Raw genomic sequence first — 11,582 nt, 5'->3', positions numbered from 1 at the left:
TGGTCCCATCAACTAGAAGAAGTAGTAGTAATAGTAGTAGTAGCAGCAGTAGTAGTAGTAGTAGTAGTAGTAGTAGTAGTGGTTCCAACCTCAGGCTCATCTGATCATGAATTTGGTGGACAGCAGGCTAAACTTGCCCTTGTTCGGCAGTCCACCATCATCCTTTCGAGGGATAGGTAGGGGACTGAGTGACATTTGTATAACTGGGCAGGTCCATCACCTAGTCATATCAGTGCCACCACTTGTAGGCTTCCCTCTCCAGCACCACGTTGTCAGATTAAAGTCTTAAATCAGTAAGATGCCCTAGATTTGAAGTTAAAAATGACATCAGTGTAAAAAAAATAAATAAATAAATAAATAACCTTCAAGCTGATGCAAGATGTTATTTTCTCAGCAGATGAAGATTAGCTTAGTTTTCGTTTTTCTTTCCCTTTCTTTCTTTCTTTCATTCTTTTCTTCATTTTTTTCTTGTTTCTGTGTCATCTCTCGCCCCATGTTCAGGTGTGTAAAAAAATTAAGTTGATGATGATGATGAAGATGACGCTGAAAATGATGATGACGATGATGAAAGGAAAGAAATTTACAAGTCATATCAGATGAATACTTTTATTAATTAATTATTGCTATACCACACGATTTCATTCAGCCTGGGAACCACCTTCTTTAGTGAAGGACCCTCACTCTTTCGGTTAAGGAAGCCCCCTAACACCTCCTGCTAAGCGATTTATTTTAATTATCATACGTTACTATCGTCTTTGCGTTGCTTAAGTCATTGTAATACAGCCATAAGCTGCACAAGTAAGGTACAAAATTATATTAACCAGCCATGTCAAAAAATGAATTGCTGAGGAAGAGGTGCTAGGGAAAAATAGGAACCAGGGTGTTGAAGTCCTTATCTAACCCGCCTTGTTCGAAAAATCTCTCCCTTAATAAAATTGCCTGGAGGTAGAAAGAATAAAATAAAGAATACTGGCTTTACCGCAACGACATTTCCCATTAACCTGTACGCCTTTAGGAAATGACTGACGGACATGATGGATGGGAAATATTGACGAAAAGTTAAACAGAAATTGCACGGTTATCCAAATCCCTGGAGGGTGGAAATGAATGTTAATGATATTGCAACCGATTTCACTTTCCTTTTTTTTCCACACTGGGAGAGAGAGAGAGAGAGAGAGAGAGAGAGAGAGAGAGAGACTGACTATTCTAGAGATTGTTAATGGCCGACGATGAAAGATATAATTTTCTCTTCTTTACCTTGATGCTCGAGGGATGGGTAAATTGCGATGGATAAATCTTCAGGTGATGATAATTATGGATAAAGGTGTTAAAGTCAATATTTCCCTGATTTGTCCGCTGCCTGAGTCAACCAGATCTCTAAAATTTCCTCCGAGGAGAAATCTGAAATATAAATGGTGAATATTAATGAAGGAGACTAAGCAGGTAATTTTTCTTTATTCTGAGTGATGACAGTTGATGACCATACGACGACCATTATTGATGATGATTAGGCGGATGATGATGATTGAGTTGATATTATTTTCTTTGAGATGATACCGAGAGACACGGTGATCCAATATGCTACAGAGAAGGAAGAATTGGGTAAAGTTCTTACACCTGAACATGAAGGAGAAATTCGTTCTTTTCTGGCTTACTCCCCATAGCTCAATAGCAGAATAATATAATACAACGGCTCTTCATCATTTCTGTAGCACTTTTTCGTGACTAGCAACATACTCTGGAGTTATCTCAAGATTGAGAAATGCCAAAATTAACCCCCAGTTAAAGTGAACATAGCATAAGTGCGGCGAGATGCTGAAAGAGGGGGTAGAATATTAGTGGACGAGGAAGTAGAAAGAAGTGGAAGGAAGTGCTAAGTTGTAACGACGGAGGTAGATGCTTTAGCTGACAATTCCTTGAGCTGGACGCTCCCTAGAGACAACCTGACACCTAGAAATCCACATAGGAGGAAAAAACTGAAGTATGCCGAGACTAGGTGCTCAAACGATGGGTAGTACTCAATGGTGGCCCCATAGATGGCCGTATACATGGCGGAGTTAAGGATTGGCCAGAACACCTCCAGAATGGCCAACATGGAGAACACGCGGCCCACCTCATGGCCATGGCAACTCTGGGGGCGAATGGGAGGAGCATTAGGAGAAAAAGTCATTATCTATCAGTTAATTTGTGTATTTATTTGTTTTTCCGATTGAACGTTGTTAACTGCGTTCGTTCAAAGTGACCACAGAAATGTCTCAAGGTTCCCCCCCCCCTCTCTCTCTCTCTCTCTCTCTCTCTCTCTCTCTCTCTCTTTCTCTCTCTCTCTCTCTCTCTCTCTCACACACACCCACACACGCACAATGTTCTCCGCCGTGCTCACCCCACAAATTCAAGCGAAGAAATAAGGGAAGTTATAGACAAATTGTAACTTTTGATGTAACTTCTTTACCAGACTCCTTCTGCCTAAACTTGGATCATATTTTTGTCCTTTAGCAGTTCATTTCACGTAAGTCAATGGCAGAAATAGACAATGCTGTTGCTCTATATACAGTCCATTGCACTCCCTCGTGACTAGCACCATATTCTAGTATTAATCTATTCCTACAGATCAGTATTCAAGATGGAGAGATGGCAGTTGTAGGCCAAGTTAGAGTTAAAAGAGTAGAGTTTTGATAAATCCAGACTTAATCCACAGCATTCTGCAATCTGAAATTGGCATATGCAGTACTCTATGCTGGAGAGATGGCAGTGTTAGGTCAAGTTAGAATAAAATGAGCATAGTTCTGACCAATCTAGAAGGAACCCACAACACTCGTGATTTCAAACTAATATAAAAAGAATGCTATGCCTTTAAGCATAGCCGACATGTCTTGCAGACAGAAGAGAAATTACCTTAGACATCAAACTTCTAATGGCGGGTGAGACGAGTTGCTCTGGCACGAATACGAACGCGTAAGGAACCCACCACTGGCTTGGCGAAGTGACCATCCCTAGTGCCAGCATCTGCGTCAGGTTGAGCAGGGTCACGCCAGCCCCAACCAGACAATCATGCACACGCAGCTCACGAACCACCAGCGCCACCACCAACATCACCACCTGACGAAGAATTGGGTGTGGTATAGACGGAGTCGTAGTTTCCGTAGCAACTCTTCCTTAGCGATTTAGTCTGCACACAACACCTCATTATCCTCTTCATTGTTACTGGTCTGGGAATGGATGTGTGGCCCATTTCACGAAGCGTGCTGTTGATTTGTTCTCCCTCTGTCATGTTTATCTTTTCTTGCCTTCTGGACCTTACCACATCCCATGCTTCAGTGGGAAGAAAGTCAGAATGATTACAGTATATGATGATGATGATGATAATGGTGGTGATAAGGAGGAGAAGGAGGAGGAGGAGGAAGAGGAGCAAGAGCAGGAGCAAGAAGAGGAGGAGGAGGAGGAGCAGGATGGTTATAATTCTTCCATACCTGGCGAATAAGTTGACAACTGCCTCTGTATACGCTATATTTCTCGTCATCCCAGTTCAGTACCCTCATCGCCCACAGGTACATGTTGTCGGTGATGCTGCTGAACACAGACATCATCATGCACGTCAGTAGGATGATATGGGCGCGGTCTCTTCCTGGCCGCTTCCTAAGACATACCCGAAAGAGATCCACGACATTCTTGGGATTCCAGGGACTTATCTTCTGGACCTGAGAGAAATCTTGCCAACCCATCTGCTTCTGATGATCTTTAACGACTATTAACGTATAGATCAAGCAGAGAGTGTATATCCCGGTGGACACAGCAAAGACGGCAGTGTAGCCTCCGCTATTGTAAGTGAGAGGACCTAAGACAGTCCCAGCAGGGCCCCCTAAATGCCCCACAGCGTTCATCACGGCGAGGCGAAACATTCTGGACTCGCGACTGGACTTGTCTGCCATGTAGCTGTAGGCGGCCATATAGAAGAGAGTGTACCCACCCCCTAAACTCTTCAGGAAGGAGGCTGCCAGGAGGACCTCTGGCGGCCAGGAAGGAAACAAAGCCTCAAGGCAGTACACTCCTGCATTCAGGACCTCCCCGAGTAGAGAGGCGCAGAGGGGGATCCGACGCCCTCTACTGTCACTCCAGGAGGCGATGAAGGCGAGAAGGACAACGGGGATGGCAATGGATATAATCTTCTCGTAGAAAATAAAGCGATTGTCCAGCTTCTGCACCTCGATTTGTAAATCTTCGTGGTTGCCGTCGTTCATTAGGGCACATTCCTCCTCCGAGTGACCCAGGCGGACTCGACAAAATCTCTCCAACTTCATATCCTCGTACTTAATAGCCACGAAAGAGAGCGCAAACTGCCGCATAAATAGCATCGGTTCTATGGTAATGTTTTTGACCACTGATAGAGCACATTTTCGAATACCTAGAGGGGTATTTCTTCCCTTCATTTCTTCCCGTAGTTAACTGGCCGCCTTTCCTCTGCGCTGCCTTCGCGTGTAGTATTTTATTCACCTATGATAAACTACATTTGTACTGATAAGGCAGATGCTGCGTTCAGTAGTTAGGTATACGATGATAAGTAGCAGATGTGTCCCCATTCATTTGATATGATAACGAAAGCAGAGTTTTTTATGGTAGTTCTTGGTTTTTATGAGGATGTTCAGAGATTTAGGCTATACTTTATCACGATTCCTAGCTTTTTTGTTTTAAATTTCTGTAACACAATCTGAACAACGTATAGAAAGAAAATAGTAACAGTGCTCATTACACACACACACACACACACACACACACACACACACACACACAGTAAGCTATATTAGTTAAATACGCCAATTGCAGATCCCTCACCAATATAGCCTATAATGTTTCCCCTCCTATCATCATCATCATGGTAATAATAATAATAATAATAATAATAATAATAAACCAACACCAACGATAATAATGCAGAGGTGACCTAATTATCGTAACACTTTATTAACAATATTTATAAATGCTTCCCCTGGAGTCCGACAAAGTCCTGAGAATGCATGCCTACAGTACAAACTCTCAAAGAAGACTCGAAAGGGTATTGTTAGGTAACGAATGGAAGGGTAAGGGAGATAATGGATAACGAAATAGTCGAAAATGGTATACATAAATCTCTCCAGCTAAAAGACAGGACATCTCGCACTGGATGCAGCGTGATACTGAGACAGATGCACAGATAGTTAGATAGGTCAACAACTAGGAAAACTTCGTGGAGCATATATATATATATATATATATATATATATATATATATATATATATATATATATATATATATATATATTACGAAGGTTCTTCACCATTCTGTAAAACCCCCAACATTCTGGGAAACATTGTCGCTGAAGGCTAAGCAGGAACAGTGTGTGAGTGTGCAAAGGGTTACAGAGACACATAATTCATAACAGGTATAGAAGCAATTATCATTACAAGCACAGTAACAAACAAAAGAAATACAATAACGCATATATAGTACAAAGGTGTTGCAGTAATTATCATTTCAAGTCTAGGAATGAGCGAAGTGGGTGATACATTGACATACACATATATGCATACGTGTGCAGGGGCATATATATATATATATATATATATATATATATATATATATATATATATATATATATATATATATATATATATATATTCACGCACATGTAGCCACAGTCCACAGACAAACTGTATATTCGGAATAGGAGAATAATCAATTTTTTCATGTAAGTTACCCCTTTAAGAACAGTTTTCTCTAAACACATCGTTCATAGAAAATGAAGGTCTGCCTCATTTTTAGGTAAAGCTGCACCAAATTATTTTTCTACCCCCTTGTTACTAATAATTGAGAAGGCGACATTAGAAGTGCTCATCTAACCCCTTCACCATGAGATATCCTCAGAGTTGAAGAGAATCGTCTGAAGACACAATGAATAAACGTAAAACACGCCTCTCTTAATCTGGAGGCCAGCTTTAATGAGGATTGTCGGTGAAAGGTATTCATGTAACTTAAGTTAGAGGGGGATTCCTAAGGCTTGATTTTTTTATGTTTGCGACTGTGAGAAGGTAGGTGAAGTAAGTACGTTAAGTGAGGTACGTTAAGGAGCCTACCTTCCCCGCAAAATCTCACACGCAGCAACCGCGAGCTCTTGAGAGGTAGTAGTAGTAGTAGTAGTAGTAGCAGACTAGTAGTAGTAGTAGTAGCCCTAGGTTCATCTGAAATGTGAACCCAGTGGACTGCAAGCTGAAGCTACCCTCCTCCTGCAGTCAACCATCCTCCTTACGGGAGATACGGAAATGGCTGAGGAACGTTTGCATAACTGGGCAGTGAAGTCGCCCAAACTGGTGCCACCACGTGAAGGCGTCCCTCTCCAGCAACATAAGCAACAGAACATGAGGCATATGAACAACAAAAAACTTGACTAATTAGGACATATCCCATACAACTGAACTTATGTTTCATGCTAAAACAATATTTAGGTTGAACTACATAAAAAGAATAAAAGACAAAAAACTGGAAAGGAACGCCTTCATGTGGTGGCACCGATATACAGTACCTGGGCGGTGGAGCTGCCAAGTGTACGATCGTCCCTCATCTCTCTCCCTAACCCACGACAGGAGAATGCTGGCTGAAGGACTGGAGGTGGGGGGGCAACTTCAGCCTCCAGTCCGCTAGGTTCATATTCAAATCAGCCTTGGACTGCAACTACTACTACTACTGCTACAACACTGCTACTGCTGCTGCTGCTGCCCAGGAGATAATCTCTTGCATTCACGGATAACTAAGGGCATCGGTTGACTCTTGCATCGGGTAACTGGACAGAAAGGAGGTGAGAATGTGCTGTCAGACGGGCACTACGCACCCACCGTAATGAAGGAGGGATGCAAGCTGACGTTACGCGATCGAAATACCTCAAGTCACCTAATGGGTGTCGAAATGGCGCTTTACTTAACAAATTCCTCAGGCATACGATATGCTGTTCACTTTAACTTGGCCTAAAATTGCCCTCTGTCTTAAACGCTGAGTTGTAACACTAGATTAACGCTAGAATACGTTGCCTGTCACGAAGATGTTGTATAGGATGGATATAGAGCCGCAGCATTGTCTTATTCTGCCGCTGAGCTACGAGAAATAGACGCAAAAATCTTGGCCAACTTACACTGAGTGAACTATAACCGTAATAACACCTCATGGAGATCAGGTCAATGCAAGATCGTCACCCCGACTAGCTCATTCTAACCATTAAGCCAACAGGAGGAGTTATACGTGTGTTATTTATGCAAGGAGAGGAAATCTGGGAGTATTTATGCCAGGTGAGTGCATCTGAGAGGGTTCCATTGTGTGTGTTAAAGCCAGACCTGCCCTATCATCCCTCCGTCACCACCAACCCTCTCACTGCTGCCACCACCACCTTTGTTGACTCTGCCCACTTACTTCCTTTCACCCCCAACTCTGTCTGTCTGTCGTCTGTCTCTGTCTGTCTGTCTGTCTGTCTCTCTCTCTCTCTCTCTCTCTCTCTCTCTCTCTCTCTCGACCATTTTCTATCCCTCTTCCTGTCAGTCACCTCTCTATCTCGCAGCGCCAATCCCCTTTTGTCCCTCTCCCTCTCCTTCTAGTCCCCACTCCTTCCTTCTCCCTCCTCTCCCTCTCCCTTTCCTTGCCCCCACACCTTCCCTCTCTCGCCCGCTCTCTCCCCCTCTCTTTCCCTATCCCTCTCTTTTTCACCCTTACCCCTTCCCTTTCTCTCTCTCTCTCTCTCTCTCTCTCTCTCTCTCTTCCTCTCCCTTTCCTTTTCGCTCCCACCCCTTCCCTCTTTCTCTTTCCATCGTTGTCTCTCCCTTTCACTTCCTCTTCCTCTCCCTTTCCTTCCCACACACCCCCTTCCCTTCCCCCCCTCTCTCTCTCTCTCTCTCTCTCTCTCTCTCTCTCTCCATCTCTATCTCTCTTCCTCTCCCTCTCTTCCTCTCTCCCTTCACCTGTCGTCAGCAGCTGGCCAGACACTCAACTCTACTCACAACCCTTGCCAAGCCACAATTCTCATGTTCATTGGATTTAGTCTATTTTGGCATACTCTTACATACTTGCTTGTTTACTTACTTACTTCATTTACTTATTTGTTTATTTAGGTATTATTTACTGTCCTCTGTTTCTATTGGAATTTACGTGTTCTTAATTTCTGTCCGCCTATTCATGAAGGAATTATAAGTACTTAATAAAATTTTGTCTGGAGAAAACAGATAGATGAGTAGATATATAGATAGACAGATGGAGAGAGAGAGAGAGAGAGAGAGAGAGAGAGAGAGAGAGGAGGGAAGCTGGTTGGTGTGAGATAGCCATGGCTGTAATGACTTAATCTTGACCAGGCATGCCAGGCATCTTGTGTCTGTATCACACACACACACACACACACACACACACACACACACACACACACACACACACACACACACACACACACACACACACACACACACACACACACACACACACACACACACCTCAACACACACACCCAACCCTCCCAATACCCTCCCAAAACACCCCCAACACCCTTACCCAAACCCATGCTACATAATCCCCTTCCACCTCATTACCAAATTCATTCATTTTTCACCCATACTCCTTTCACGAGCAGACACATTAAAAGGAGAACCCGGATCCAAAAAAGAGAGAGAGAAAAAATGAAAAAGTGAGAAAATAAGAAAATAGGGATACGTCATTCTGGCTGGTCTCTTCAATTTGTTAGTGTCACGTGATGTTGGAAGCGTGATGGATGATGCAATGGAGGAAATTAGAGTTGAGGGTGGAGATATTAATGATGGAGTGGAATTAGAGAGAGAGAGAGAGAGAGAGGGTGAAGTTATTTAATTATTGAATAAATAGTGATAATTGTCTCTATTCCCTTGGGTTTAGGAGGAGGGAAGGCAGGTCGGAAGAAGGAGGGAGGAAGAAGGTGAGCGAAAGAGGAGGAGAGTAAAGCCAGAGGAAAGAGGAAATAAAGGAGGGAGTAAAGAAGCAAAACAGGCAGGAAGGAGGGAAGAAGGAGGGAGGGAAAGGGGAAAGAACGACAGAAAATGGAGGGAAGGAAGGAAAGCTTGGGGAAAGATGTATTGAAGGACGGGGAAAAGATCAAAGGAAGAAGGAGGGAATGAAAGAGGAAGGGAAGAATAAAAGGAGGAAGAATGGAGGGAAGGAGAGAGGGAAGGCGTTGTGGAAGGAGGGAGATGGAATATATAATGAGGTGAAGGGAGGAATAAAGAGAGGGAGAAGGATTAGGAGGATAAGCGATATTAGAGGCAGAAGAGGAAATGAGAGAGAGAGAGAGAGGCAGACAGACAGAGACAGACAGAGACAGAGTGAGAAAATGAAAAGTCTCCTAAGTTAGAACATCCTAAGTATATCAACATTATACCAACCAAACACTTCATCTATTTCAAGACCTTAAAGAGAACCTAGAGAGACTGGAGCTAGGCTTAACGTTACAACCCTCTCAAATATTCACCTAACCAGCGATGTCTCTCCGATCTGCCCAACTTGCTGTCTACCTGTATTGCTGTACCTGTCTCTAATTATCTATTTATTTTTCTCTTTTTCTCTCTAGCTCTTTTTATCTTCCTTTCTATGTTTGCAAAATTTCTATCACTTTCTATAAATCTATAATCATCATCATCATCATCATCATCATTATCATCATCATATCCCCATTTTTCACTATTTCAGGGAGCTGGAGTGATTCAGAAATAGGGACATATAAACTCAAATCTCTGAGAATAGGTAGGAGAGTGTCTATTAAATTTGGGTAACACCTATTCACTGATCATTGCTTTCGAAATCCTCTGCTTCACCTCACAGGCCTAGCAATCTAGACACACACACACACACACACACACACACACACACACACACAGAAGAGAGAGAGAGAGAGAGAGAGAGAGAGAGAGAGAGAATCACACATTTGATTGCCCTCTCTATCTTACCTATTCTATGACCCTGTATCTCATCATTTCCTTACGTATACCATATTTGTAATTATCGTCATCTGAATTATATTTGCGATTATCTTGCTGAATCCATAAATGAGGTTAAACAAGATTATAAACGAGGGAATAAAGAGGTGAAAGGAAGGAAGGAGGAGGTAAATGGATAAAGGAATTGTGACACGAGGGAGTAAAGAATAGATAATTGCAAATGTGGAAGAGGTGAAAAAGGTGAATGAATAGGCAAATTAATAAAGAGGCAATAAAGGTGAGTGGAAGGCGTAGAGCGTAGGGAAAGATGAGATAAATAAAGGAGACATAACTGAATAAAGAACCAATGAATGAGTAAAAAAGAGATGTGAATAAAGAGGAGAGATATGAATAAAGGAGAAGATAAAAAGCTGAATAAAAGGAGATAAGTAAATAAAAGAGATGATAATCGAGTCAATAAAGGTTGAATGAAGTAAATAAGGAAGCAATAAGGTTAAGTGAGAGGCGTAGGGCTTGAGAAAAGGCGCCCTAGTGAACTGTCGGCTCTCCTGAGGGAAATCATACCCTTCTCTCTCTCTCTCTCTATCTATCTATCTATCTATCTATCTCTATCTATCTATCTATCTGTCTATTTATCTATCTATCTATCTACACGCTAGGTAACTCTCTCCTTTCTCCTTTTTCGTCACTCCAATCTCTGTTTGTTTCTCCCTCTTCTTCCTCCTCTTCTTTTCTTTTCTCCTCCACTCTCTTAACTGCCTCTCTTCCAGCCTCCTCATTCCGCCTCTCTCTCCTTCCTTCTCTCCATCTCCTTCATTCTTCTCTTTCCTCCTTTCTCTCTCCCTCCTTCCCTCCATCTCCTCCTTCCTTCCTTCTCCCTGGTGGCTCGCGATTTGAGGGACGGCTATGTGATCCGAAGCGAGATTGGGGGAGGGAGGGAGGTGAATGATTGATGGAGAGAAGATGGAGAGAAGGAGAGAAGAGGGAGGGAAGGAAGAGAGAAGAAGGAGGGAAATGAAGGAAAGGGAGGTAGAGAAGAGGTGGGGGAGAGGGAGAGGGAGAAGGGAAGCTGAAGGAGGGGGGATGTGAACAGCTGATGGAGAGAGAGAGAGAGAGGGAGAGAAAAGAGGGAGGGGAAATACCGATGAGGGGAAATGAGGGGGGATTGAAAATGAATTATTGATGGAAAGGTAAATGGGAAAGACGGAGAGGCTAGAGGGAGAGAAAGGAAAAGAAAGGAGAGAGAGAGAGAGAGAGAGAGAGAGAGAGAGATTGGAGAGAGTGGAGGGGGAGACCACCTGTTACACTAATGAGGAACCCCTACTCTACTCACTTTAACTTGGCCTAAAATGACCATCTTAACATCTTTAATACTGAACTGTAAAAGAAAGTAAACAGTAGAATATGATGCTAGTCACGAGGAAGTGCTCGGAAAAAGAAGGTAAAATTGTAGCACTGTGCTTTTCTTCCAGTGATCTGTAACAAGTGCTTGACAGTTGAATATGATGCTAGTCACGAAGAAGTGCCATGGAAGCGATGCACAGACGATATATATTGTTATTATCCTCTGTGAAAGTAAGCAGCAAAAAGACGAATATTTCCTCCATACTAAATTGGGC

At 42.8% G+C, this 11,582-nt stretch overlaps 1 protein-coding gene across 1 annotated transcript in view; it reads right to left on the bottom strand.

Moving 5' to 3' along the window:
- Positions 1 to 1,873: 1,873 nt before the first annotated feature.
- Positions 1,874 to 11,582, bottom strand: part of LOC145417583 (lysosomal proton-coupled steroid conjugate and bile acid symporter SLC46A3-like) — a 48,620-nt gene continuing 38,911 nt past the window's right edge. Inside the window, exons 3-5 of the mRNA XM_080286287.1 lie at positions 3,468 to 4,331; positions 2,893 to 3,096; positions 1,874 to 2,131 (exon numbers count right to left, since the gene is read on the bottom strand). Coding sequence (XP_080142413.1) covers positions 1,874 to 2,131; positions 2,893 to 3,096; positions 3,468 to 4,331 — 1,326 coding nt within the window. The remainder of the gene's footprint in view (positions 2,132 to 2,892; positions 3,097 to 3,467; positions 4,332 to 11,582) is intronic.

Source organism: Coenobita brevimanus, chromosome 110 (genome assembly GCF_032717465.1).
Source record: "Coenobita brevimanus isolate Jiangsu-jjx chromosome 110, ASM3271746v2, whole genome shotgun sequence".
In the NCBI taxonomy this organism is placed as follows: domain Eukaryota; kingdom Metazoa; phylum Arthropoda; class Malacostraca; order Decapoda; family Coenobitidae; genus Coenobita; species Coenobita brevimanus.
This window is presented reverse-complemented; position numbering and strand designations above follow the sequence as displayed.